The 25,217-nt window shown below is 40.0% G+C and overlaps 1 protein-coding gene across 7 annotated transcripts in view; it reads right to left on the reverse strand.

Annotated features, from left to right (window-relative positions):
- The window catches only part of HDAC5 (histone deacetylase 5), a 148,742-nt gene that overhangs the window by 117,323 nt on the left and 6,202 nt on the right, over positions 1 to 25,217 (reverse strand). For 4 of the 7 annotated variants that reach the window (XM_070727694.1, XM_070727699.1, XM_070727696.1 and 1 more), the window contains exon 2: positions 22,371 to 22,580. In XM_070727694.1, the coding sequence (XP_070583795.1) occupies positions 22,371 to 22,392 (22 nt within the window). In that variant the 5' untranslated portion in view covers positions 22,393 to 22,580. Of the gene's footprint in view, positions 1 to 22,370; positions 22,581 to 23,044; positions 23,113 to 25,217 lie in introns of all 7 variants that reach the window. The other 3 variants (XM_070727695.1, XM_070727693.1, XM_070727698.1) reach the window with 1 other exon arrangement.

A 25,217-nucleotide genomic window follows, 5' to 3' on the forward strand; every position in this document is an offset into this window, starting at 1 on the left:
CAAGGCTTTTCATCTTTTACCAAACCAATCCCTGTCAGCCCTGGATAATGCAATAAAATATAAATGCGTGTGCAGATCTTCATTAAGCACTTTATTTTCAAAATCTAAACAAGTATTCGAGGAAGATAGACCGACCAACCAACCGACCACCACATAGGCAGATCTTAGTTGTTATTCCTCTATCTTGGGGAACTAGAAATCACTAACATACACAGAGAGAGATTTTGTTAGTACAATATTACATTTTCCTACCCATCAATCGTATTAAAAAAAATCTAACTGAAGATGCAATGTTTTTCCATAATGAATGTATTGCAACTATCATGCAGTAAACAATTGCTCGAATGCCAACAACACTCAAAAAAGAAAAGTGCATCAAGTATTGCAGAAATAAGGAAAAACAAAAAGTCCCCAAATATAGCAAACAAAAGAATGAAACAGATATGCAGAAAAAAACTTTAAAATAATTAATATAAAAAAGTGTGATACAGCTTAAATATGCGTTGTTTGTCTTTATTAAATGCAGCACTGTTCTAAACTTGTTTCTTATGTTTTTGTCCTATTTCTTTTTTATCCTAGGACTATTTGTTCTCCTTCCTTACTCATGTGTGTAAGTCGGCATGTTTATATCACCAGCAGAGCTCACCCCTCCCTTTAATACCTTATTTAAGAAAGATTGAGGATTTCTTCCCATTGTTTATAAAAGAAGAAAAACAGAGTGATGTAAGAGAATAGTTGTCCCAGCACAAGCAACATTTTCCCTGTGATGAATACATATTATTGTGATCATTTTTTAATCTTTTTTTTCCTTTCATTGCCAAGCCAGAAGTCTCTAGGAAGCCAGCAAGTAAGACTGAATGCAATCACCTAACAAATAGCTCTCTCAGGATGGAATTTTCATTTTCTACTTCATTGTTTTGTGTAATTCTTCACATCTGCTTCTATAAACCTTATTCTTTAGAACAGTGTTTCCCAACCTTGGCAAATTGAAGATATTTGGACTTCAACTCCCAGAATTCCCCAGCCAGCATTTGCTGGCTGGGGAATTCTGGGAGTTGAAGTCCAGATATCTTCAAGTTGCCAAGGTTGGGAAACACTGCTTTAGAAGGTACAGTATTTGGTGATGTTTCCCTGTTACACTCAGGAATAAAGGGGGTTATTTCTTTTTCAGATAACCTATACTGTAACATATTCAATTTACAAAGAAAAATGAAAAGAGTAGATGAAAAAATAAATGTAAAATCACTGCATATTCAAAGATTTGTGGCTGGAATTTTATTTATGCAAACTATAAAGCACTATGGTTTTTACATTCTTCAAAAAATTCAGAAATTTAGCTGACATCGTTTTTCCAAACAGCTGCGTATTTGGTGATGTTATTTCTTATTTTGTCTAGATGGACCAGTAGTTGCTTTGTAACATTATCTGCCACTGGTTTATATTTATAAAGCTAAGCTGGGCTGTATAGAGTTGCTGTTATAAATACCTAATTAAACTCTTAGCTACCTTGTCATGTATTCTGGTATGGCATCATTCCACAGAATTGTGTGGTCTAATCTGAGAATCCAACAAGAGGATCATTGATTGCATTGATACCAAAAACCCAGTTATCTCACATTATAAGATTTAAGAAACCAAATTATACCAAATGTCTGATTAGTTTGGTATTCTAAAATTAGCCAACCAGAAGGATTGAGAAGCTCAAAAGCAAGAGGAAAATGCTCTTACGATGTTTCTTCATAAGAACAACTAAACAAATGGTTTAGTAATAGTTTTGTAGAAATTAAACAAATACTATTTGTTTACTCCGGCCAATAGTATGAAAGAATGATTATGAATGAATGTTAGTTAAATGTTTTATAGTATGTGGGATTTTAATTAGGTTTTAAATTGTTTTTTAGGGTTTATATTGGATTTCTCAGATTTTGTATTGTATTGACTTTATTATGCCCTGAGTCGGCAGGAGAATGGCAGCTTGGAAATCCAATTGAATAATAAATAAATAAATAAATTATCCCTGGAAATGAAGCTTCATTTAGCAACTATAATTAATAGTGCTGATTGAGATCTGTATTATAAGTTAGTTGGCCATCATTATATTTGGGGAGTGGGGAAAGATATAATTCCATTGTTAACATGAAGCAATAATTCTAAAAGGACATAGTAGAAAGATTCACAATGAATAACTTTCTTTACAATGTATACACTAAGAACATATTAGGTCATGCTTTGTTGCTTAACTCACTGTTTTTTCCCTGAAATAAGGGAAGTCAGAAAACAGAAAGAATAGTAACTGTGAGCAATTGTGCCCTAAACCATATCTTAGCAAAGCATGATTAAAGCCTGAATCTGATTGGATGAATAAACCTATGTCCCAAATTATTTGAGTTATAATAATTCCCCTTAGCTAACAATTTCAATGTGTTTGTTGTATATCAGGTTCAAGTTCAAAAATAGCACATTCTTTCATAAATTCCATTTGCAATTGTGCTTTTTTTTTCAGAACGCCTACTCTTCCATTCATTGTACAATATCCTACCCACCTATCCATCTTTTAGTATGATGATAAATGGAAAAAGATCAATCACCACCTAACTAAGATTAACAGGATTCAGAGGTGAGATCCTACTACAGGAACCAAGCAGCTAGGGGCCCTACAATAAAAAAACACATACTTTGAATTGTGCGGCACTTTCCCAAAAAAATATTATTTTCACTCCTTCATGTTTGTTAATAAATTTCTTTCTTTCTTTCTTTCTTTCTTTCTTTCTTTCTTTCTTTCTTTCTTTCTTTCTATGCATATTTATTTATTTTGTCAAACAATTATAGGGTGATAATTTGTACAAATAAAACATTAGATAAGTAATGATAAAAAGTAACAAAAGAAGACAATAGGACAGGGATGGTAGGTACAGTAGTGAAGCATATCAAGTTTAAAAAAACTTAAGGAAATTGTTCTGATAAAGGTAATAGTTCAGGATAATACTGGCCACTTGATCCCAAAGGAAAGAGAAAAGGTATATCATGGCCTACTAGAAATCTGACATTCAAACAAATCCCAGAATGTTGGTTTACATTACTTTTATATCCTGAGAAAGAAGGATCAATTCAACATATGTATAGATAACTTTGCATGGCAACTGGATATTCTTTTTTTATATCTATTTATTGAAAAGTGTGGCTATTCTTCCTTTTGCAGTGTAGTAAACATAATGGATTATTTCCATAACACACTTAACCTTTCTTAACTCAGCAACACTTCACTTAATTAATTTAGCTTTGGGGATTTATAAGGTCCACTGAACCATTAACTAAGCATAGAAGTTAGTTCTATGGTCCAGAGTTTTATCCCAGAATTACTACAATTAATGTGCAACACCCTGTAACATATAGCCAAACACTAACAGAGCCAAGGTTTTGCCAGGGTCGTTGGACGCAACGTCTATTGGGACTCTATTTTTTCCTACGGTATGTTGTTGGGCAGAGATGAAAATAAGCTGCTACAGTCACAAAATTTCATCAGGGTTTGCTTTGATTTCTCAATCTAAATCACTAGAAGGTAATCAAGCTTATGGGAATAAAAAGGAGCAACTTCAGATTGAGATGGTGATGATGTTAGGCTTCTTTACTAGGGCTAATTATGGGAATCGATACTGCATCCATGAAATCATTCAGTCTCTCACCATAAGCTCATGAGTAAACTCCTATATTCAGCAATTCTGGGGCAAAGAGAAGCAAGTGTTCCGTAGTATATCGTTTTAGGAAGAAAGCAATCTGGACAGTACAATTTTTATCAAATCTTGAATAAATGGCAGCCAAATCACAAGGAAGTAATTACAATGTTACTGTTTAAGTGTATGAGTTACCAAAGAGGTCAATGTAAAGAAGAACTCTGCAATCTGAAATATTATACAGTGATCCCCCGCTCGTTGCGAGGGTTCCGTTCCAGGACCCCCCGCAATGAGCGGGTTTTCGCGAAGTAGCGCTGCGGAAGTAAAAACACCATCTGCGCATGTGCAGATGGTGTTTTTACTCCCGCAGCGCTAGCAAGGAGCCGAAGATTGGGGGCGGCGCGGCTGTTTTAAAATGTCGCCGCCGGCATGGGGGGCTTCCTAGCAGCCCCCCAAACCCGGGTTGGGGGTCCGGGGGGTGCTGGCAAGCCCCCCATGCCGGCGGCGACATTTTAAAACAGCCGCGCCGCGCTGGCTGTCGGCGCTTTCGAGCTGAGTCCCGGAGCGAATTCGCTCCGGGACTCAGCTCAAAAGCGCCGACAGCCAACGCCAGCGAACGGCTTCTCCGCGCTGGCTGTCGCCGCTTTCGAGCTGAGCCCCGGAGCGAATTCGCTCCGGGACTCAGCTCAAAAGCGCCGACAGCCAGCGCCAGCGAACGGCTTCTCCGCGCTGGCTGTCGCCGCTTTCGAGCTGAGTCCCGGAGCGAATTCGCTTCAGGACTCAGCTCGAAAGCGGCGAGAATGAACGGCGTGGGCGGGCGAAGGGCGGGCGGCAGCGAGGAGTTTGCGTGGGCGGTGGGGAAACTCCTTGCTGATGCCCGCTGCTCGCCCTCCCGCCAGCAAGAGGGGGAAGACCCAGGGAAGCCGCCCAGCAGCTGATCTGCCGGGCCCCATCTACGCATGCGTGCCCATAGAAAAAAAGGGCACACATGCGCAGATGGTGTTTTGACTTCCGGGTTGAAAAATCGCAAATTACCCTGTTCGCAATGGTCGGGGACACAATAACCGGGGGATCACTGTACAGCATAATTTATGCATGTAGCAAAATAAAATGCTAGAATGGACCTGTCTACCACACCATATGGCAGTAGGGATTATATTTAATAATATTTAACTGCATTAGAAACTACCCGTAAAGCCAACACGCATTCTAAAGACTCAGAAAGGAATTTCCCTCTCTCTCGTAAGCTAAGTTTCTATTTACAAAAAGTGAACACAGAACTATTCAGAACTATTATTTCTTCACCAGGAGTCTAAAGTAATACTGTCTGCTCTACTATGTTAGGAATTTCCACTCACCTTTTACCGCTTAGATAATTAAATCTAAATAGTTTTGAGAAAAAAGATAAGAATGAGTCAGTTGATGAGCATCCCGCCAAAGACACATTTTTCAACATTTCTCTAATGTTACAATCTAAAATGCTCTTTAAACAAATGGACAAACTTCCAGAATTCTCAACAATAATTTGCCTGGGGAATTCTAGGACAATAATCCTAGGGTACCTAAAATGGGGAAGTTAATTATACTTTTGCTAATTTATCTATACATTTCAAAATTGTAAATTAATATGTTAGAGATGGCAGCAATAGGGAACCCTCATTCATTTTCTTTTTTTTTTTAATTTTTCTTATTATTCTTTTTATACATACACAAACATAACAATGACAAACAAAACAAAGGAAAAAACATAAAACATAAATTTTGGGAATTTACATTCCTTGCTCTTTCAGAATTTTAATCAGAGAATTTTCTATTTTTACCTTATTTTTTGTTAACGTAATGCTTTGCATTTTTACATATCTGCATATTTATCTTTGAATTTTATTTATTAATTTATTGGATTATCTTTCTATGTAATTTCTTTTCTTTTATCCTTTCTTTCCTCTAGCCAATTATAAAAAAAATTCCGTATCTTATAATATTCTGAATATTTTTTCCCTTCTATCTTTTTTGACAGTATATCCATCTCTGTGCAATCCATCACCTTTTTGCTTACCATCCCTTCTTCTGGTATTCTATCGGATTTCCAACCTCATGCATTTTCATACGGGCTTCTATTCAATTGCAGTATTTTTTGGCTGTACCTCTCCAAAAACAACAACTGCCCACGCAGTTCAGCCAACTGATGGCATATTTGCATGTTCTGGAATGACTGGCAAGATATTTGTTATAGTTGAGGATACAGGTCTTCTACATGGGATGGGAATGGAGCTTAGTGGTAAAGCAGCTGTTTTACACAGAGGTTTGGCATTCAGAAACTATATTTATACTTCTACAAAGGACTCAGAAACTGAGTCCTACATGAAACTGTTAGGCAGAAATTCACATTTACCACTGATTTCTGGAAAATACAGATCCTTAGAACAGCTTCCTCTCTCTAGTAAGATGTTCCTTTCCTCTTTCCAAAGAAACAAACAATAACAATAACAGAAACTTGGGTATTATGAAAAAAATAGGAGGGAGAGAACATAATTGGGTGTTGGGGGGGGGGAGATTATACCTTGTTTCATTTACTCTCATTATTCACAATATTTAATCCCTGAAGGAAAACTGCCCTGTAGAAAAATACTGCCAACCTTTGTCATAGAGAACCATGCCAATCACTATATTGTCCATCTGGAATAAGGTGGTATATGGGAGTTTCTATTTCCATTTCGATTGGCTGATGAATAAGAGGAATGATCAGCTGCCATTCATTTATTGTACTCTGGGAGAAGGACTTCACCATATCTCCTAAATTTAGCAAAGAGGTGAGTGCATAGTTTCAATTGCCTGTTCTTTCTATTTGTTTATCTGTGCAATCTGTATAGGTAATCTCAGTTTGATTGCTACTTTTCTCTTTTTTCATTTAAACATTTACAGGTAGTCCTCAACATATGACAGGTCAGTAAGCGACTGTTTGAAGTTAGTACCTGGAGGGGAGTGTTTAGGAAACATCTCCAGTTGGGATGCTGCATTGATTGGACCATGTGATGGATTTGTGGGTGTTGGGCAAGGCTTGAACTTTCCTTTGGGTGGGGAAAACATTGAAGCTTTCAGATTCGGGTTTTCGCAAATGTGCCAATTTGACATCTCTAATAAAATGGAACTTTGAGGAAACTCATGCTTTGGAATTTTCTTTCGTTGGAGGTGTTACTTGGAACTCTTAACAGATGGATTCTGGAATTGCAAAATATGGCCTAGAAAAAGGAACAGCCTGTTCCCCTTCCTTCCCCTGACCTCCTGAGCTCTGAAGAGATTAAAGAGGTAAGTGTAAGGTTGTGATAGAGGGTGGGAAGGAGGCCCAAGCCCTGTGAGGACCGGGAGAAGGGAGTGGGGTGAAAGGCCTGCAGGGACTTGGTGGTTACGGAACAGGTCCAAGGACCCTAAGGAACAGGAAGCAGAACACAAGATGATGTGGGAACGCCTTGGGAGGTCTAGGCAGTTAAGTCTGTCCCTATATTTCCCAAATATATTTTCCACATACCTGATTTATAGATGCACATTAGTAATAGCTGTATAGTAATACAGCATTAATAGAAGTCCCCAAGTAAAGTGTAGCTATACTGTACATAATATAATGAAGGAAAAAATGAAATGAATTTTTGAGCTTAGTAGTAAAGATACCCCTATATCATTTTTCATAAATATAGGATGGGATGGGGAGAGGAGAGGAAAAAGAAAAGAAAGGGGGAAGGGAAAAGATCCCCAAAAATAACAAGAAGAAGCATCTGATTCTTACTTCTCCTTCAAACAATATGCAGTATCTATTGCCATAATTCTTTAGAAAACATGCTGCCAATGTTTTGATTGTTATTTTTCTTTAAGATGAGAAATTATGAAAACTCTGAGACCAATGTTAGGTTGCCTTTCTTTTAGTCTTATAAGATTCCATGATGTGGATGCTTGTACCTTGTTGTCTGAGAAGATTAAAGCTTTTTTTGTTACAGTATTCATAATAATAATAATAATAATAATAATAATAATAATAATAATAATAATAAATAATTTATTGGATTTGTATGCCCCCCCTCTCCGTAGACTCGGGGCGGCTAACAACAATAAATAACTTTAGCTTAGTTTCATACAAAATTTAGAGGCATGTAAATAATCTTAAAGGCAAATTTTAAGCTTGGATATAAGTTGCCCAAACAGGTACACCACAAATAAGGGAAGAAAGATTAAAATCAAAAGGGGGCAGTGCTAGAGAATAATATTATACAAACCGCCTTTCAGTATGCAGAAAACACATTAGAACAGTGTTTCTCAACATAAGCAACCTTAAGATGTGTGTCAATTTAAAGAATTCAACAGCCAGGTTGAGAAACACTATTGTAGCAAAGAAACATAGACCTATTATTGCCTATGAATAATGATAAAGTCCTGCTATAGGCTTTAAAGCAGCATCTGTTAGGACAACACATCTGACAGAATGCTAGAAGAGATGGGTTTTCTGGTCTCTCCCAGGAGCACTCCCTTTCTTATGTAACACAAGATCTGCAGCACACAGTAAAAGACATGATTTGAGCGTAGAGGAGCCTGATTATTGTTCTCCCTTTCACTAGATGTTTTTTTTTTGCCTCACACTGTAGTTGAATGTGCAGAAAACAGTAAGAAAAATAGGTGAATCATGAAAATGTCTGGGGAAACGAAAGGCAAAAAAATACCCCATAGAGAAATCTCCCCAAACCTCCTAGTAACTTGCCCTTGCCATCCAGATTTGAGCAGCACCACCTAGTGGTGTTTGAAGCCATCTACAAAGTTGTACAGTACTTCCCATTAAGTGATCAGCCCCATAGAATATTAATATTTTCCCCATTTCTTCCTCTACAAATTAGTAGGGAAGGCTGTGCACAATCAATGCAAGAGGTACTTTGCAGGCAGGGTAGTACATGTGAAGTGCCTCTTTTTTATCATTAAAGCAATGTGCATGAATTGGTTGTACATGCGTACACACTCATGCATAGTAACAACCAGGAAAGCTTCTAAAGCAGCCTTGGTAGCAACATGGTTACCTTAACAATTCAAACAACATGCTTTGTTTATACCCCCCTGATGCTGTGAAGTGCTCTTTTTTTAAATTTATACACAGTTCTGTTAAGGAAGCTTAATATTACTTTTGTTTGTTCTTGATCTCCAAGAATTGGGAAGAATTAGTTAGAAATTGACTTAGGCAACAATTTTTTTTGTTATTCTGCAGGAGTCCTAAAATTATAGCCTACCTCCTTCAGGACCACTGATTCTTCATTAAATCATATGAAACAAACTCAGATGATCAAAATAAAATTCAAATGTTTTTATTTCTGCCTGGTAAGGAATTTTGATATTCAAATATGAAATAAGAGTATTTTCATCTAGAACAAAGAAAATGACAAAATAGTTGGTCCTTTAAAAAGCATTGGATGACAATGAAATTTGATGGGAATTTTTTCCTCTTTCTCATAAACATCATTTTTAAAAAAAAATATTACAGAATATTTTTGTAGCCTAAGAGATGGAAGACAAAGTTAGCCAAGAAGGGGAAAGAGAATAAAAATTGCCCTTTTTTCAGGCCTCTGCTTGAATGCTCCAATAAATTTGGAGTTGAGAAAAGTGCTCCACACTGTATTGCACAGAGATGCTACTGAAGGAAGAAAAGGAAAAATGATATAAATTATTTAGCCTGGGGATTAACCAGAAATTAAATAACAGACACAGTTACCACAGTCCTACTGCTCCCATCCCAAAATATTTTACCATGTCAAGATGCCTTGGTAATGGAAGTGGATATTTCATATTTTGACCAGCAATTCTGAAATAAATTGTTTTTCTATTTCAGAGAGCCATTTCTTTTTCTCCTAAATGATCATCTACATAGCAAGGAAAAAGTGGCTCTTAGAAGTGCTAAACTATATTGAGTTTTGCTAAGAAGCACAAATTGCCCATATATTTCTTAACTGGTATGTTCTACTCCTCTGAGTGAGTTTGAATTCTGGATCAAATTGAGTGGGGAAAATTTGGTGCTATCTTGTTAATTTATTTACACAGGAAAATGTCAACACTAAGTGTACTGAAGACATAAGCTCTGGCTTACAAATTCTACTGCTGAATTTTAGTATAAAAGGTAATATTCCAAAGTTTAGGTCTCTAATTGTTGGACCACATTTTTCATCATCTGTCCCTTACTCTAATCCACAATATGTGGCATGCTGAGTACAGAATAAATTTCTTATGTTGCTTTTGGCAAGACAGGTAGGAATTTTGCTTTGCAAAATGAAACCAAATAAAAATGTAAAACATTTAACAAGCAATTTTATTATTCCACAATGGGAGAAACGTACGGATTTAATTCATGCTAATAGTACTTTTCCACCCACCTACATACGCACTGAAAACAATTCACAGCAAAAGGTCTTAAAACATTCACAAAAAAGTTGAAATGTAATTATCAAATGATACTTTACAACGTTATTATATGTCTTAGGCCACTCCCACCTATATTCATTAATACAATACTCATTAATAAAAGGAACAGGTTGAACTGCTGAAAAAAATGATAAAAATTAAGTTCCATATACAAACACATTGGGAGGTTCTTTGCAAGTTCTTCTCCCTAGGCACAATTCTGTGGCCTTGAGCTATGCTTTCCAGCAGAGTAACTAAGGTATTCCAGGTATATGCACTACAATTCCCAGAAGCTTTAGTGAATGATGCTACAAGTTGTAGTTCAGTAATATTCAAATATTCTTGCCTTAGGAATACCTATAACAATGCTCTTGCCAAATTGCATTATTTTGTTCATTCATTTTGCCATCAAGTTCCACAATTTTAAGCACAGACTTTTCAATTCCTGTTTCCATGACCCTTTTATCTGAAAACCTCATGGACAATAGGCCTCCTTGTACGCAAAGCCTGTCACCAAACAGCTTCCAATGTAGTGATGAGAAACATGTACTATCGCCATACTCTGGAGCAGCGGTCCCCAAACTACGGCCCGCGGGCCGGATGCGGCCCAACGAGGCCTTTTAACCGGCCCGTGGCAAGCTCACGAGATTTTACTGGTCGATAAAATAAGCTCCCGAATCTCCTGTCAACTCACCGCGGTCGGCTGCTCAGCGAGGAGAAGGTGGAGAGGCAAGGGGGTGGGGAGGAAAGCGGGCCTGCAATTGGCCCCTTCCTTTGTCGCCTTTAGGGAGAGAAACTGTTGCTGCCCTATGGCAGAGCAGCAACAGTTCCTCTCCCTAAAGGCGAGAAAGAAATTGGCCAATTGCAGGCCCGCTTTCCTCCCCGCCCCCTTGCCTCTCCACCTCCTCCTCCCCTCCTCCTCCGCGGTGAGTGGACGCGAAATTCATGAAAAGGCGATTGGCAATTGAAAAACTGTCCACTGAAAGTCACAGCTAAGTGCACCATGGCTAAGTTTGTGTGGGGGGGGGAGGCGGCTGCTTGAAAACCCCTGACCTCCATCGCCTCCCCCCCACGGCACAAGGCAAGCACACCTCGCCGCTGACACAGGCGGCGGGGACTGCCCTGTCCCCCTGTCCCCCCTGCGCAAAACTACGCAGCCCCAGATCGCTCGCTTCTCCAGCCAGCAAAGCCGACTGCCCGGCTTTGCTGGCTGATGCAGGAAAGGAAAGCGTCACATTTAAAAATCACGCCACTTTCTGGGACTGCGGCGCCGTGGTGGCCTTCAAGCACGGCCCTTCGCGGCGCCCCACCACCCGTTCCTGCAGGAAGAGATCGGGCACTTTACCGGGAGGTGGAGGTGGCTGGGTGCCGGGGAGGGCGAAGGAGTGGACGCGCCTCTCAGCTGCAGAGCGGAACGGGGGTGGAGATCAGCGGCGGAGTCCGGCGCTGGGGCCATGCGGGACCGCTCATCCAGGCGCGCGTGGACCGGCAAGCCTGGATGAGCGGTCCTGCATGGCCCCAGGCCCCCAACGCCGGACTCCGCCGCTGATCTCCACCCCTGTTCCGCTCTGCAGCTGAGAGGCGCGTCCACTCCTTCACCCTCCCCGGCACCCAGCGTCCGGCCCCACGCCGCCTCCACCTCCCGGTAAAGTGCCCAATCTCTTCCTGCAGGAACGGGTGGTGGGGCGCCGCGAAGGGCCGCGCTTGAAGGCCACCACGGCGCCGCAGTCCCAGAAAGTGGCGTGCTTTTTAAATGTGATGCTTTCCTTTCCTGCATCAGCCAGCAAAGCCGGGCAGTCGGCTTTGCTGGCTGGAGAAGCGAGCGATCTGGGGCTGCGTAGTTTTGCGCAGGGGGGACAGGGCAGTCCCCGCCGCCTGTGTCAGCGGCGAGGTGTGCTCGCCTTGTGCCGTGGGGGGGAGGCGATGGAGGTCAGGGGTTTTCAAGCAGCCGCCTCCCCCCCACACAGAGATAAGAGAGAGAAAGAAAGAGAGGGACAGAAAGAAAGAAAGAGGGACAGAGAGAAAGAAAGAGAGGGACAGAGAGAAAGAAAGAGAGGGACAGAGAGAAAGAAAGAGAGGGACAGAGAGAAAGAAAGAGACAGAGAGAAAGAAAGAGAGGGACAGAGAGTAAGAAAGAGAGGGACAGAGAGAAAGAAAGAGAGGGACAGAGAGAAAGAAAGAGAGGGACAGAGAGAAAGAAAGAGAGGGACAGAGAGAAAGAAAGAGAGGGACAGAGAGAAAGAAAGAGAGGGACAGAGAGAAAGAAAGAGGGACAGAGAGTAAGAAAGAGAGGGACAGAGAGAAAGAAAGAGGGACAGAGAGAAAGAAAGAGGGACAGAGAGAAAGAAAGAGAGGGACAGAGAAAAAGAAAGAGAGGGACAGAAAAAGAAAGAGAGAAACAGAGAGAAAGAAAGAGGGACAGAGAAAGGGAGAGAGAGAAAGAAAGGTAGAGAGAAAGAGGGAGAGAGAAAGAGAGTGAGTGAGAGAAAGAGAACAGAGAGAGAAAGAAAGAGAGAGGGGGAGAGAAAGAGGGAAAGATAGAGAGGGAGAGAGAAAGGAAGAGGAGAGATAGAAAGGGAGAGAGAGAGAAAGGAGGAGACAGAGAGAGGGAGAGAGAAAGAGGGAGAGATATAAAGAGAGTGAGTGAGAGAAAGAGAGAAGAGAAAGAAAGAGAGAGGACAGAAAGAAAGAGAGAGAACTAGAAAGACAGAAGGACAGAGAGAAAGGGAGAGAGAGAGAAAGAGGAAGAATAAATATTAAATATTGTATTTGTTCCCATTTTGTTTTTTACTTTAAATAATGTATGTGCAGTGTGCATAGGGATTTGTTCACACGTTTTTTTAATAGTCCGGCCCTCCAACAGTCTGAGGGACAGTGAACTGGCCCCCTGTGTAAAAAGTTTGGGGACCCCTGCTCTGGAGCATTATTTATTATTTATTATTATTTATTATTTATTATTATTTATTATTTATTATTATTTAGTATTTAAGAAAAAAGTGTGGCCTTGTTAGTATTACTCAACACAGCATAAGGATCACACACACACACCCTTGTGCCTTTTAAAATGCAGACAATAACAACAATAGATTTAATTTTTGCATTATTGCAAGGATCAATGAAAGCGGATGCAAAAAAATTCCAAGCACAGGAGGAAAAAGCCCCAAGAAAATAGGAAGCTTTTCCCCTCCACCATGTGTAATACAAAACTGTAGTAGGAAAAAAAGGACTGAAAGGGGGAGAAAAACCCCCAAACAAGCAGACAGAAAGTCCTCACTTCACCTGAACGTATCTAGACATGCCAGTTAAATCCACAGGGCTCAGCGGCAACAAAAGAGGCTGTATTCCAGTTGATCTAGCTTTCGTAAAGAGGGAAAAGGGCTTGCTTGTGACTGGGAATGAACTAGACAGAAATGTGGTGTTGCTATGGAAACCATTCAACTGCCATCTTGCACTTCTTGATATTTGTTGATAGGTTTTTAATGTGGGTATCAAGAACTGATTCAAAGGAAAAACCAGCATTTACCATCTTTCCTAACATACAAAATTAACAGGGGGGAAATAGAAATCTGAATTATTCATCTTAGGTTGAAGCCTGAAAACTTACAACTAATCAGGAAGATTGCCCTCAGAACCACTAGAACCAAAAAAAAAGAGCTACTGAACATGTGCAAAGTGCTTTTGCTCTACAACTTCATATTTACAATGTAAGGAAAGGGTCAAGCACAGTCCTTGCCAATTTTAGTTATACAATAATCTTGTGAAATTAACTGGGGTGGGTGGGGGGGGTGACTGGCACCAGATCAATCAATGAGCTTGTGGTTGGACAGCAATGTGAAATGCTGTGACTTGGATCTCATCTTCTAATCAGGCATTTTCGCAACCATATGCTTCTGGTGGAACCACAATCAATTTCCTCACATTTTGGAGTAGGCATGACTTCCACGAAACCTTTTGAAGTACAACTCATCAAGATGTTCAGCTTTAAAGAAGTCCCCACAAAGATCTGTTAGTCCTTAACATGAAAAGCTGCGCAGAGCTTTCGTCTTTAACTAAATTAAATTATCCACCAATTTATGAAAACATAAATGCATTGTTTAAATTAAGATTTTGTTTGAAAATGGACTTCTGGAGAAGCAATGGTGGACTGGAGATAGCTTCACTTTCAGCACAGCCGATATCAGCCTTCCCAGATAGATTGGATAGGAGATAAAACCAAATTTATTTATTTGACTTCTATGCCGCCCAATCTTGAAGGACTCAAATGAGCCAATTCTATTTTATGGCAAGACTTCTTTCACTGAATCTTGCAAGTCTGATACTGACTTGACTTATGACCATAACTGAGTCCAAAATTTATGTTGTTCTAAGTAAGATAGTTGTTAAGTGAATTCTTGCCACAGTTGTTAAGTGAATCATTGCAATTCTTAAGTGAGTAACACAGTTGTTAAGTGAATCTAGCTTCACTTGATTGATCTTGCTTATCAGAAAGTGATCACATGAACATCACACTGCCAGGACCTAACAATCTAAGAATGCAGCTGCGAGAGCAATCATGGGCTTCCCAAAGTATGCCCATGTTACACCAACATTCCGCAGTCTGCATTGGTTGCCAATCAATTTCCGGTCACAATTCAAAGTGTTCGTCTTGACCTATAAAGCCCTTCATGGCATCGGACCAGAATATCTCCGGGACCGCCTTCTGCCCCATGAATCCGAGCGACCGATTAGGTCCCACAGAGTTGGCCTTCTCCGGGTCCCGTCGACCAAACAATGTCGTTTGGCGGGTCCCAGGGGAAGAGCCTTCTCTGTGGTGGCCCCGACCCTCTGGAACCAGCTCCCCCCGGAGATTAGAACAGTCCCCACCCTCCTTGCCTTTCGCAAACTCCTTAAGACCCACCTCTGTCGTCAGGCATGGGGGAATTGAAATATCTTCCCCAGGCCTATACTGTTTATGTATGGTATGTTTTGTGAATGTTTTTAAGTTATGGGTTTTTAGCTTTCTAATTATTGAATTTGTATCTTACACTGTTTTTCTGTTGCTGTTGTGAGCCGCCCCTAGTCTGCGGAGAGGGGCGGCATACAAATTTAATAAACAAACAAATAAATAAATAAATCATCATAAATATAAACTAGTCGCCAAGCATCCAAATTTTGATCACATGATCATGGAATGCTGCAATGATTGTGTGAAAAACAGTCATAAGTCATTTTTGTCCATGACGTTGAAACTTCAAATGGTTGCTAAATGAATGGTTGTAAGTCAAGGACGACTTGTAGCATATTTAACAACTAATGAAGTTAAGACAGACCTTCCCTCCCTCCAAAGCTATTTATGGACTCGTTTCAAAATTATAACTGCTGCAGCTTCCACATGGTTACATGCACAAAATTTAGATGCATTCACCTGTACGACTGATTGTAGGGATGATGCTACATATCCCCCCACCCTTCTCACTGGCTCCCTGCAGGCTTTGGGGATGAGGCCGGGGGGACGGGGACCACAGCTGCTGGGTCTTCACAACGCTATCTTTGTAGCTCTCTGGAGCTCATGTTTAGGAAAAGGAAGAGACCACTCCATTGTTTGGCTTGTCTAGGTTCATGATAATGTCCTAGTACAGTGATGGTGAACCTATGACACGGGTACCACAGGTGGCACACGGAGCCATATCTACTGGAACGCAAGCTGTTGCCGTCGTTCAGTTCCAACATGCATGTATGTGCCAGCCAGCTCATTTTTGGCTTGCACAGAGGTTCTGGGAAAGCGTTTTTGGCTTCCAGAGAGCCACCAGGGGAATGGGGAGGGCATTTTTACTCTCCCCAGGCTTCAGGGAAGCCTTTGGAGCCTGGGGAGGGCAAAACACGAACTTATTGGGCCCACTAGAAGTTGGGAAACAGGCCATTTCCGGCCTCCAGAAGGCCTCCAGGGGGCAGGGGAAGCTGTTTTCGCTCTCCCTAAGCATTGAATTATGGTGTGGGCACTCATGCATGTGCGATAGCATGCGGACACACTCTTTTGGCACCCAAGGAAAAAAAGGTTCTCTGTCCTAGTAGCAGGTTCCGTTTTTGAAGAAGCTGCAATGAATTGTGGCTACTCTAAAAATAGGACCCATTTCTGGGACCATTCCTACATTGCCTGCAGGGATGCCAAGGGGTTGAGTGGTCTGTTCTCATTCCCTAGTTTGAGCTCTGGAGATCTACAAAAGGTATGTGAGCAATCAATGAAATAGATTTTTTGTTTTATTTTCAGAGGGAAGTGATAGGCTATGATATATTAAAAGGAAAGAATAAAGTTGGGGGGGGGGTTTAAGTTTAAATATAAATAGCAATAGCATTTATTCACTACTCAATTGTATTTTACAGCATTCTCAGAGTGCAAATGCCAGCATGTTGCCCCCAACAATCTGGTTCTTCATTTTACCAACTTCAGAAGGATGGGAGGTTGAGTCAATCTTGAAATGATCAGGATCGAGCTCCTGGCTATGGGCTGAGTTAGCCTGCAATATTGCATTCTAACCACTGTGCCACCACCAAATATAGATGTTGCTATTTCTGGCATGTATTAAACTTGTGAAGGGATTTTTTGAGGAGAAAAGAAAGAAAATGATAAGAAATAATTTGTGGGACACCATTTGAAGGAATTAAACATGAATGCAACATAATATGTTGTTGTTTCTGACAGTTTTTAATATTTTATATTCTTAACTAAGATACAAGACTGTCTTCTGCAGTTAATGTGGAAATCAACAGTAAAATTAACAGGGGCATCTACAACTGGGCTGAAAACAGTCCAGGGCAATCTGTGACTAAAGCTGAAATAATCCAGAAAGTATTCTATATAATTTCCAGCAAAAAAAATCTTGTTATTTAAAGAAAGGACTGGCAATCACTTGTAGGTTACCAGCAATTAAGATCAAACTGCTGAAAATCAGCAGTAATGGTCAATTTTTAGCATTACACTCCCTCTCTCCTCTCAAGAAATAAGAGTGGAAATGGAAGTAAAGAATTTTAGGAAATTCCTCCTCTTCTACCATTAACCTCCTTGTCTCAAAAGTCACATGGTCCAAATGTGGATCTTTTGAACTGAATTTTGGAATGCAGTAATAAGCTAAAGCTATCCCCAGTTATAAGCGACGCTCTATACCCAACAGTGAGTTTTCAGGAGTTGCCTCTAAAGAGGTCCAAAACTTCTGTAATAATATATATTAAATACAGGTAGATATATGTAGTAAACGTGCAAACTATATGGAACATTTTATTAATTAAATCAATAATTGTAGAGAAGAAAAAACAGTTGAAAAGAAAAGTAACCAGGGAACGGAGAGCAGGCTCTTAACATGTTTCAAACCATGATTGAAATAAAATAATTAAATTCAGAAGCAACTTTCAGAAATTCTCCTTACTCTGTAAAGTTTAAATGTTCTACAGAGATCCCAATTAGCTCTTTCCCTATTTTAGCACTACCAGTACTTCATTCTGTATTTTTCCAACTGTAGTATAAGGAGAACATTTCTATCATACCCTAGCTAAGTAATGGCGGACATTTTTCCCCTCATGTGCCAAAAGAGTGTGTGCATGCAGTATCGCACATGCGCGAGTTCCTACACCCATAATTCAATGCTTCGGGAGGGCGGAAACAGCTCCCCCCCCCGTGCCCCTCTGGAGGCCAGAAATGGCACATTTCCCAATTTTTGATGAGCCCAGTAGACTTGTGTTTCACCCTCCCCAAGCTCCAAAGTCTTCCCTGGAGCCGGTGGAGGGTAAAAATGCCCTCTCCCCATCTGTCCAGAGGCTCTCTGGAAGCCAAAAACGCCCTCTCAAAGCCTCTGTGTGAGCCAAAAATTAACTGGCCGGCACACACACACGTTGGAGCTAAGTTAGGGCAACAGTTCGCGTGCCAGAAGAGATGGCTCTGCGTGCTACCTGTGGTACCCGTGCCATAGGTTCGCCATCACTGCCCTAGCTTAATCTATACAAGGATGATGCTGTTAGGAAACTGTTCAATTTCATTATATTAATTTCAATTGTTCTACTAACCCATGTTGGGTTATCCTAACAGACAACTCCATATTCTTTCTCCCCAGACAAAGCATTTTCTCAGCCTTAGCCCTTAACCCTCAATCTTATGAAGCAGGTACAGTGGTACCTCTACTTAAGAACTTAATTCGTTCCATGACCAGGTTCTTAAGTAGAAACGTTCTTAAGCAGAAGCAATTTTTCCCATAGGAATCAATGTAAAAGCAAATAATGTGTGCAAACCCATTAGGAAAGAAATAAAAGCTCGGAATTTGGGGAGGAAGAGGAGAGTCACTGCTGAAGGAAGAAGGTGAGTTGAGGGGAATCAAAAAAATCCAAAACTTTAAGGCTTAAAAAAAAAAGAGTGATTCTGAGGCAGCAAGGAGGAGCTTGCGCCTTCAATACACCTGGTGCGAGGCTGCCTCCCATAGACTGCCTCCTATACACTGTCTGCTGCTGTTGCTACCTGCTGCCTCTTCCTTCCCATGCTGAAGGGCTCCCCTCTCCTCTCACTCGCTTTGTAGCCGGCGCCTTTCCTTCAGTGTGGTGACTCCTCGGCTGCCCAGAGCGAAGGGAGCATTTCTTTTCTCTGGGCACTGGCAAAGGTTTATTCCCTGTCAAGCGCCCAGAGAAAGGAAAATGCTTCGTTCGCTCTGGACTGCCAAAGCCTCCTTAAGCACCACCAAAAGGCTCCTCTGGCAGCCCAGATGGCCGGGATTAAAGGGGGAATGGCAGGAAACTGGCCGGGCCTTCGTGCCGCTCTCAAATTTCCTGGGAAAATTTTTCTGGGCTTGAGTTCTTAAGTAGAAAATGGTTCTTAAGTAGAGGCAAAAAAAATTTGACCACCCAGTTCTTATCTAGAAAAGTTCTTAAATAGAGGCATTCTTAAATAGAGGTACCACTGTATTTTGAAGCTGGATAATTCTGTAATCATCCAGAATTCATTTATTTTCTTCATTTTCTTGCTAGCCAAGGGGACTTGAATTTCTTATGTTAATCTGTCCAGCCACTTACACAAATATTGCACCCTATCTTTCAAAAGAAAGCTTAATATATTAGTCTGTATCAGAGGTGGTCAAGCTGCAAAGCTCTGGTCACACCATTATGGCTTTGATATTTTATATCATATTTACATTTTATACCTTAAGATTTAAGATCTAGGAGCAGGAACTGCTCTGCAATTTTGCCAAGTTAAAAAAAACAACACCTCTTATCAGGTTGACAATAGATGAGCAATTTCAGCCAAATTTCTTCAGTTGTATTTGATTCGAATAATCTCTAACTAGCATGATCATTGACATTTTGAAATAAAAATGCCAATGAAATAAAAATCAGTTTTCCTGAAAGTCAATGAAATTTATTTTATTTATTCAATTTTTTAATGCCGCCCTTCTCCTTAGACTCAGGGCAGCTTACAATATGTTAGCAATATTTAAATGACTTATTACATTTATATAGAATTCAACCCAGGTACTCCATCAAAGAGACAGATATATCCCCCTAATTACAGCACATATCATTGGACTATCTTTACTTTTATATTCTTTTCAAAATACAGCATGCAGAATTCTAAATATGATTGCTATGTTTTTTTCAAATGTTTCTCTACTAATTCTTCATTTAACCATGCTTAATAGGGTATAACTTAATGCTCACAGCAACTTTTGTAATAAAATTTAAACTCACCTTTTGGTCTTGCTTTCTGAATTTGGAAACAATCTTGTGGATATTTAAAATTATGCATGAACATAAAAAAATACTAAAGCAATTTTATTAGAAAAGCTGCATTCCTTTATTCTCACACAATGGATTTTGAACACAATACAGTCTTTAGGAATAGCACTATTTTCTTCCCTTCTGAATAAAAATTTTGAGAGAACACTTCTTCCTTTTTGTTCCTTTTCCACAGGAACATTATATTAATTACTTGCGAATAATGTATGAAATTTAAGTAGATTCCTCACCCTACAAAATTCTTTCCAAGCAGTGTCCAAAAGTGTTCCTCATTCTTCCTAAACAGGCATAAATTGCAATTTATGTTTAACCAAGAACTAGAAACTAAAAGCAAATAGCAAGCTTTGTTATGCATTATGACTGATTTCTCCAATTAGAAAAGCCATCAACAGCTAGGTAATATTAGCTTGTCCTGTGAAATTATCCTCTGTCACTTCCAGAGGACATCTGGAATGGAGCACACTGAGCTAAGAAAGCATGAAGGGATAGACTATCTCAGTGAAGCACTAGTCTAGAAAACAGAAAACCTCGCGAGCTCAAATCTCACCTTAAGCGGTTGAGTAATTTTGGGCCAGTCATTCACTTCACATGATTGTTGTGGTGGGAAAAATAGGAGGAGGAAGGAATATTAGGCGCATTTGTCGCGTCAGATTGTTTATAACAATAATAAAGTAGGGGAAGGAAAGAAAGAAAGAGAGAAGAAAGAAAGAAAGAAAGAAAGAAAGAAGAGGAGGAGGAGGGAGGGAGGAAAAAAGAGAGAAAAAGAGGAAGGAAGGAAGGAAGGAAGGAAGGAAGGAAGGAAGGAAGGAAGGAAGGACTTTTAATGTTCTTGGGAAAGATTCAACAAGTTATAAGTCAATCAAATGTTTTACATGTCCATGTCCACTCCTAAAATATTCAAATCATTTACATGCAAGGCAAAACTAATTTAAAAATCAATATAAAAGTAGCAAAATGTACTTTCATAGTTGGAAATCCCAGAACATGGGATCAAGATGTATGTCCAAATGAGCAAGTACCATATTTTTTCATAAAGGACAGGAAGATTGATCACTAATATTTTTTTAGATTAAGTTTAAAGTGCTGGTAAGAGAAAACAGTCTGAGGATGGGATGCCTAAAGAGCAATTTATTACATATCAATCTGTCCATACAATTCTGAAAAAGAGGTTTTACACACATCCCAACAATTTCAAAAAATGTTCAAATGCACAAGTGGTGTAAGCTTGAGAAATTCACTCTACCATCAGACCCAATTCTCTTCCATAAATAATAACAGCAAAGTATAAAGAATGAATATGGGAAAGGACAGTTTTATCTAAAATTGAAAAGGGATAAGGAAATTAAAAATGCACATGGAAGTTGGGCAGCCTTCCCCAATCAACTTTATTAGGAACACAACTTCCCAACCAGCCATGGGTCACCACATCATCTCCAGGGGACACTAAATTAACAATGAGTTTTATGAAAAGCAATGCAATTGTAGCGCTGTTCTATTTACTGTACCAATGTAGTAGGAGTCAGGCAGACAGACAAGTCACACTTTTCTTTACACTTCACCATACAAGTAGTCCTCAACTTAGAACTATTCATTTATCTACTATTTGAAATTAAAACTGCACTGAAAAAAGTTACTTATGATGGGCACTCATGCTAACAACCATCACATGACCCATAATCACATGGCAATCAGCAGGTTGGGGGGCAGGTTTCATATGATTACTGTTTGTGACCTTCACAACTGGCTTCCAACAAGCAAAAACATTGAGGGAAGCCATTAATTTAAAGACCATGTAATTCATTTAACTATAGTGATTTGCTTAACAACATGACAAAAACACTCATAAGGTAGAAGGGACTTACTTAATAACTATCTTGTTTAGCAGCAGAAAGTCTGATCCCTGCTGCAGTCATAAGTCAAGGACTGCTTATACTCCAGTATCATTGAGTCTGTCTCCACATCAACCCTTTACTACTGGTTCACCATTAATTTATTTATTTCTAGCACATATGTATCATTCAGACTTAACTACAAGAGATTGCTTTGAATTATTCCCAAAAAAATAATCATTGGGGTTGTGCTTTGCTTCTGGAATGCTTGTCTGTGTGTGTGTGTGTGTGTGTGTGTGTGTGTGTGTGTGTGTCTCTGTGTGTGTGTCTCTGTGTGTGTGTGTGTGTCTGTGTCTGTGTGTAAGTAAGTAAAAAGCCTGCTTAGCATGGCACTGGAAAGATAAAAACTTTGAACTTCCCTTAATAATTACAACAAACCAAGGAGAGATTGCAGAAGTTATCACGGGTAGTTTGTAGCAACTGTACAAGCACAGGTAATTTTAAATACATTATCAGTTAAATTCCTGCAAAGTGTAAAGAGATGCAAATTCCCAAGTGAAACTTTGACATTCATTAACAGAATCAGAAGTAGCCATATCTTCACCAGCCCATAACCCTACATCTATTTGTTCCAACCTGACAAAACCCAAGAAAACTACCCAATTTTTCAGCATTTTTGCCTGTTTTTTTTTTTACTTACCTGATTCATTCTTGGAACTCATGCTTTCCTTCTTAGTAAGTGGCTGATCGATGACAAATCAGGAAGGAGGCGAAGGCTTTGGTTTTCAGAGCTGGACCTATGGTAGCCTTCACTTACAGATGGGGATTGGTAGTCAGAAAGGTCAAATGCTGTTTAGCCAATTCCTTGGGGACATCCCTTGAAGAGAAAATGAAATCTTTCTTGGGAGCCCTTGGAGGAAAAAAAAGGGGGAAAGAAATATTAAAAGAAATCCACAGTAACTGAATTTAAATATGCCTGGGATAAACATATATCTATCCTAAGATAAAATAAGGAAATAGTATAAGGGCAAACTAGATGGACCATGAGGTCTTTTTCTGCTGTGAATCTTCTATGTCTCTATGTTTCTATGAATATCCCGTTTCTTAGCAGAAAAAGACCAACCAGCCAGGATCAACCTGTACTGCAAAAGAAGTTAACAAAGACAATATAGAATGAGCCCATTTCAAAATAGTTTATATAATCTTGCTCGCCATCATCTTTGCAGACAAACAGTGATAGCATGTTATCAAATGCTCCTTTCAACATGAACACAACACTGCCAGTCAGCACTTTTCTATCATAACACTTTTGGCTAAGTAGCAACAAGTCTGTTCATTTTTTAGGGATGATGTTTATGTATCTGACTATTTTACCTCGGTTTGAATTTTCTCTCATGGATTCACTGATCGGCTGAAAACAGTCCTTGATAAAATCAGGGAATCTAAGGCAAAAGAGAAAAAACTGTTTTTATTAAATGCAGAGCAGACAGCTCAAGATAATGAGCCCAAGTCAGGTTATAGCTCTACACTGAGCTGTAGACTCAATAAATTAAATACAGAGAGAACGTTTACCCATTTACACAGCACAATGGGGTTCAGACACCTAGAGGGAAAAAACTGGCAGTATGAATTTATACTCTTCTCCTACAAGTGTATTTTAGACACTGCCTGCAAAGACAAACCTACACGTGCCACAGAGACAAAATAACTGATAAAACCGCTTTACTCCCTCATACATAAACACAAGGAGTATACAATAAATAACTCAAGTTATGAATGAACTGATACCCACAGCACAGCATGTGCAGCAGACACGATCAAGGCTACTGTTACCCTGATAGGCTAAACCACAGAGCTTTTAATTCCTGCGTGCCAATGTTATTACTCAAGGTTTTGGCTATTAAGCTTATTTACAATAAACTACGTGCTCTTCTGTACAGTTTACAACCGTATCAAGTCATCAACCTTTCAGGCTCTTAGGCAGCACGGTAGCAGTTTCAAGATTGGTGGCAAGAAAAATGAAAAATCAAAGCCTTTCACTTACTTTTCCAATTAAACATTCAATTTGTTGTAATATGTAACATTAATACATAAAGGCATGGAAATGGCTCCGCGAAAGTGTCAAATGCCATATTCCGGCACCGACTTCAGGTTCAAATTGTAGACTATCAATCAATTTAGAACCCCAATTAAGCCCAAATTTCTGTTACTAAGACAGTTAAGTGAGTTTCCCCCCATCCCAAATTCACTTATCAACTATGTTACTGATGTAACTCCAGTTAACAGCTATGGCAAGAAAGGTTGTAAAATGGTGCAAAACTCACTTAACAATTGTATTGCTTAGCAACATAAATTTAAATGTAATTGTGCTACCCATTTCTAAGAATGCTTGGAAAAAATCTTAAGGCTACAAATGGCAGTACTATACTTCACTACTTCTAATACTTATTGGAGGCAGTTTGATTTATAGCAGCAGTCATCAACTGGTGGCAGAAAAATTATTCAGATTTTTTATATTGCACTAAATCAGGGAGCCTCCATGGAACAGGTACATGCAATTAACACTTGTTCATTTATTTATTTATTGTACTTGTGTTGCTGCACAGAGTCTCCCTCCTCTGGGTGTTTTCTGTGTAGGTCGGGGGCGGGGGCAGAAATTTCAACTTGAATCTGCTTCAACCTCCTGATGTAGGGCTTTGGCCGAAGGCTGGCGGCAAAGCGCCGGAGGGTCTTGTTCCAGTGGGACTGTATCATGGCCTGGAACTGGCTGACCATCTCAGCCTGCTGAACTTCCAGGTGCCGCTCCCTGGCCTTGCACTTCTGCAGGTCTCCCCTCTGCTTGGAAAGCCTATGCCTGTAGCCCTCAGTGAGGTATTTTTGCTGAGCTTCCTTCTTGGGCAGATCCAATTTGAACAGAGCCAGCTATTTTGCCAACTTTTTCTCTTAGTGGCTGCTTAGCTCCAACAACTGTTTCCTATTGGAGCCATAAGGAGCCCAAGTGGGCGGCGAGGAGTGGCTGGGAGGGGAGGGGCAAATAGAGTCCAGCAAGGCGCTCCTCGATGTGAATAACATCAAGTTGGCCACACCCACCCAGTCACATGGCCACTTAGCCATGGCCACCCAGCCAGTCATTAGGCAGATCATATTAGTGGTCTGCGGGATTTAAAATCAGCCTTCCATCCTTCCGAGGTGGGTAAAATGAGGACCTGGATTGTTGGGGCAATATACTGGCTCTGTTAAAAAGTGCTATTGCTAACATGTTGTAAGCCGCCCTAAGTCTAAGGAGAAGGGCGGCATAAAAATTGAATAAGCAAACAAACAAACAAACAAATAAAATTATAAATTTAGTGGTCCCTGAGGTCCAAAAGGTTGGGGACACCTGATTTATAGTATTCAAGCAACTTCCAATGACTTCTGCTATAAGGAATTGGCCTTTTTTTCTTATTGAAAAAAGAACGGAATCAAAGTAGAAATTTGGGGATTAAATTCTAAACGTTAGGGGGGAAAATAATGTCATCTTGTTGAAAACTTAAAACTTCCTTCTCAC

The sequence above is a fragment of the Erythrolamprus reginae genome, chromosome Z, assembly GCF_031021105.1.
Source record: "Erythrolamprus reginae isolate rEryReg1 chromosome Z, rEryReg1.hap1, whole genome shotgun sequence".
Lineage (NCBI taxonomy): Eukaryota > Metazoa > Chordata > Lepidosauria > Squamata > Dipsadidae > Erythrolamprus > Erythrolamprus reginae.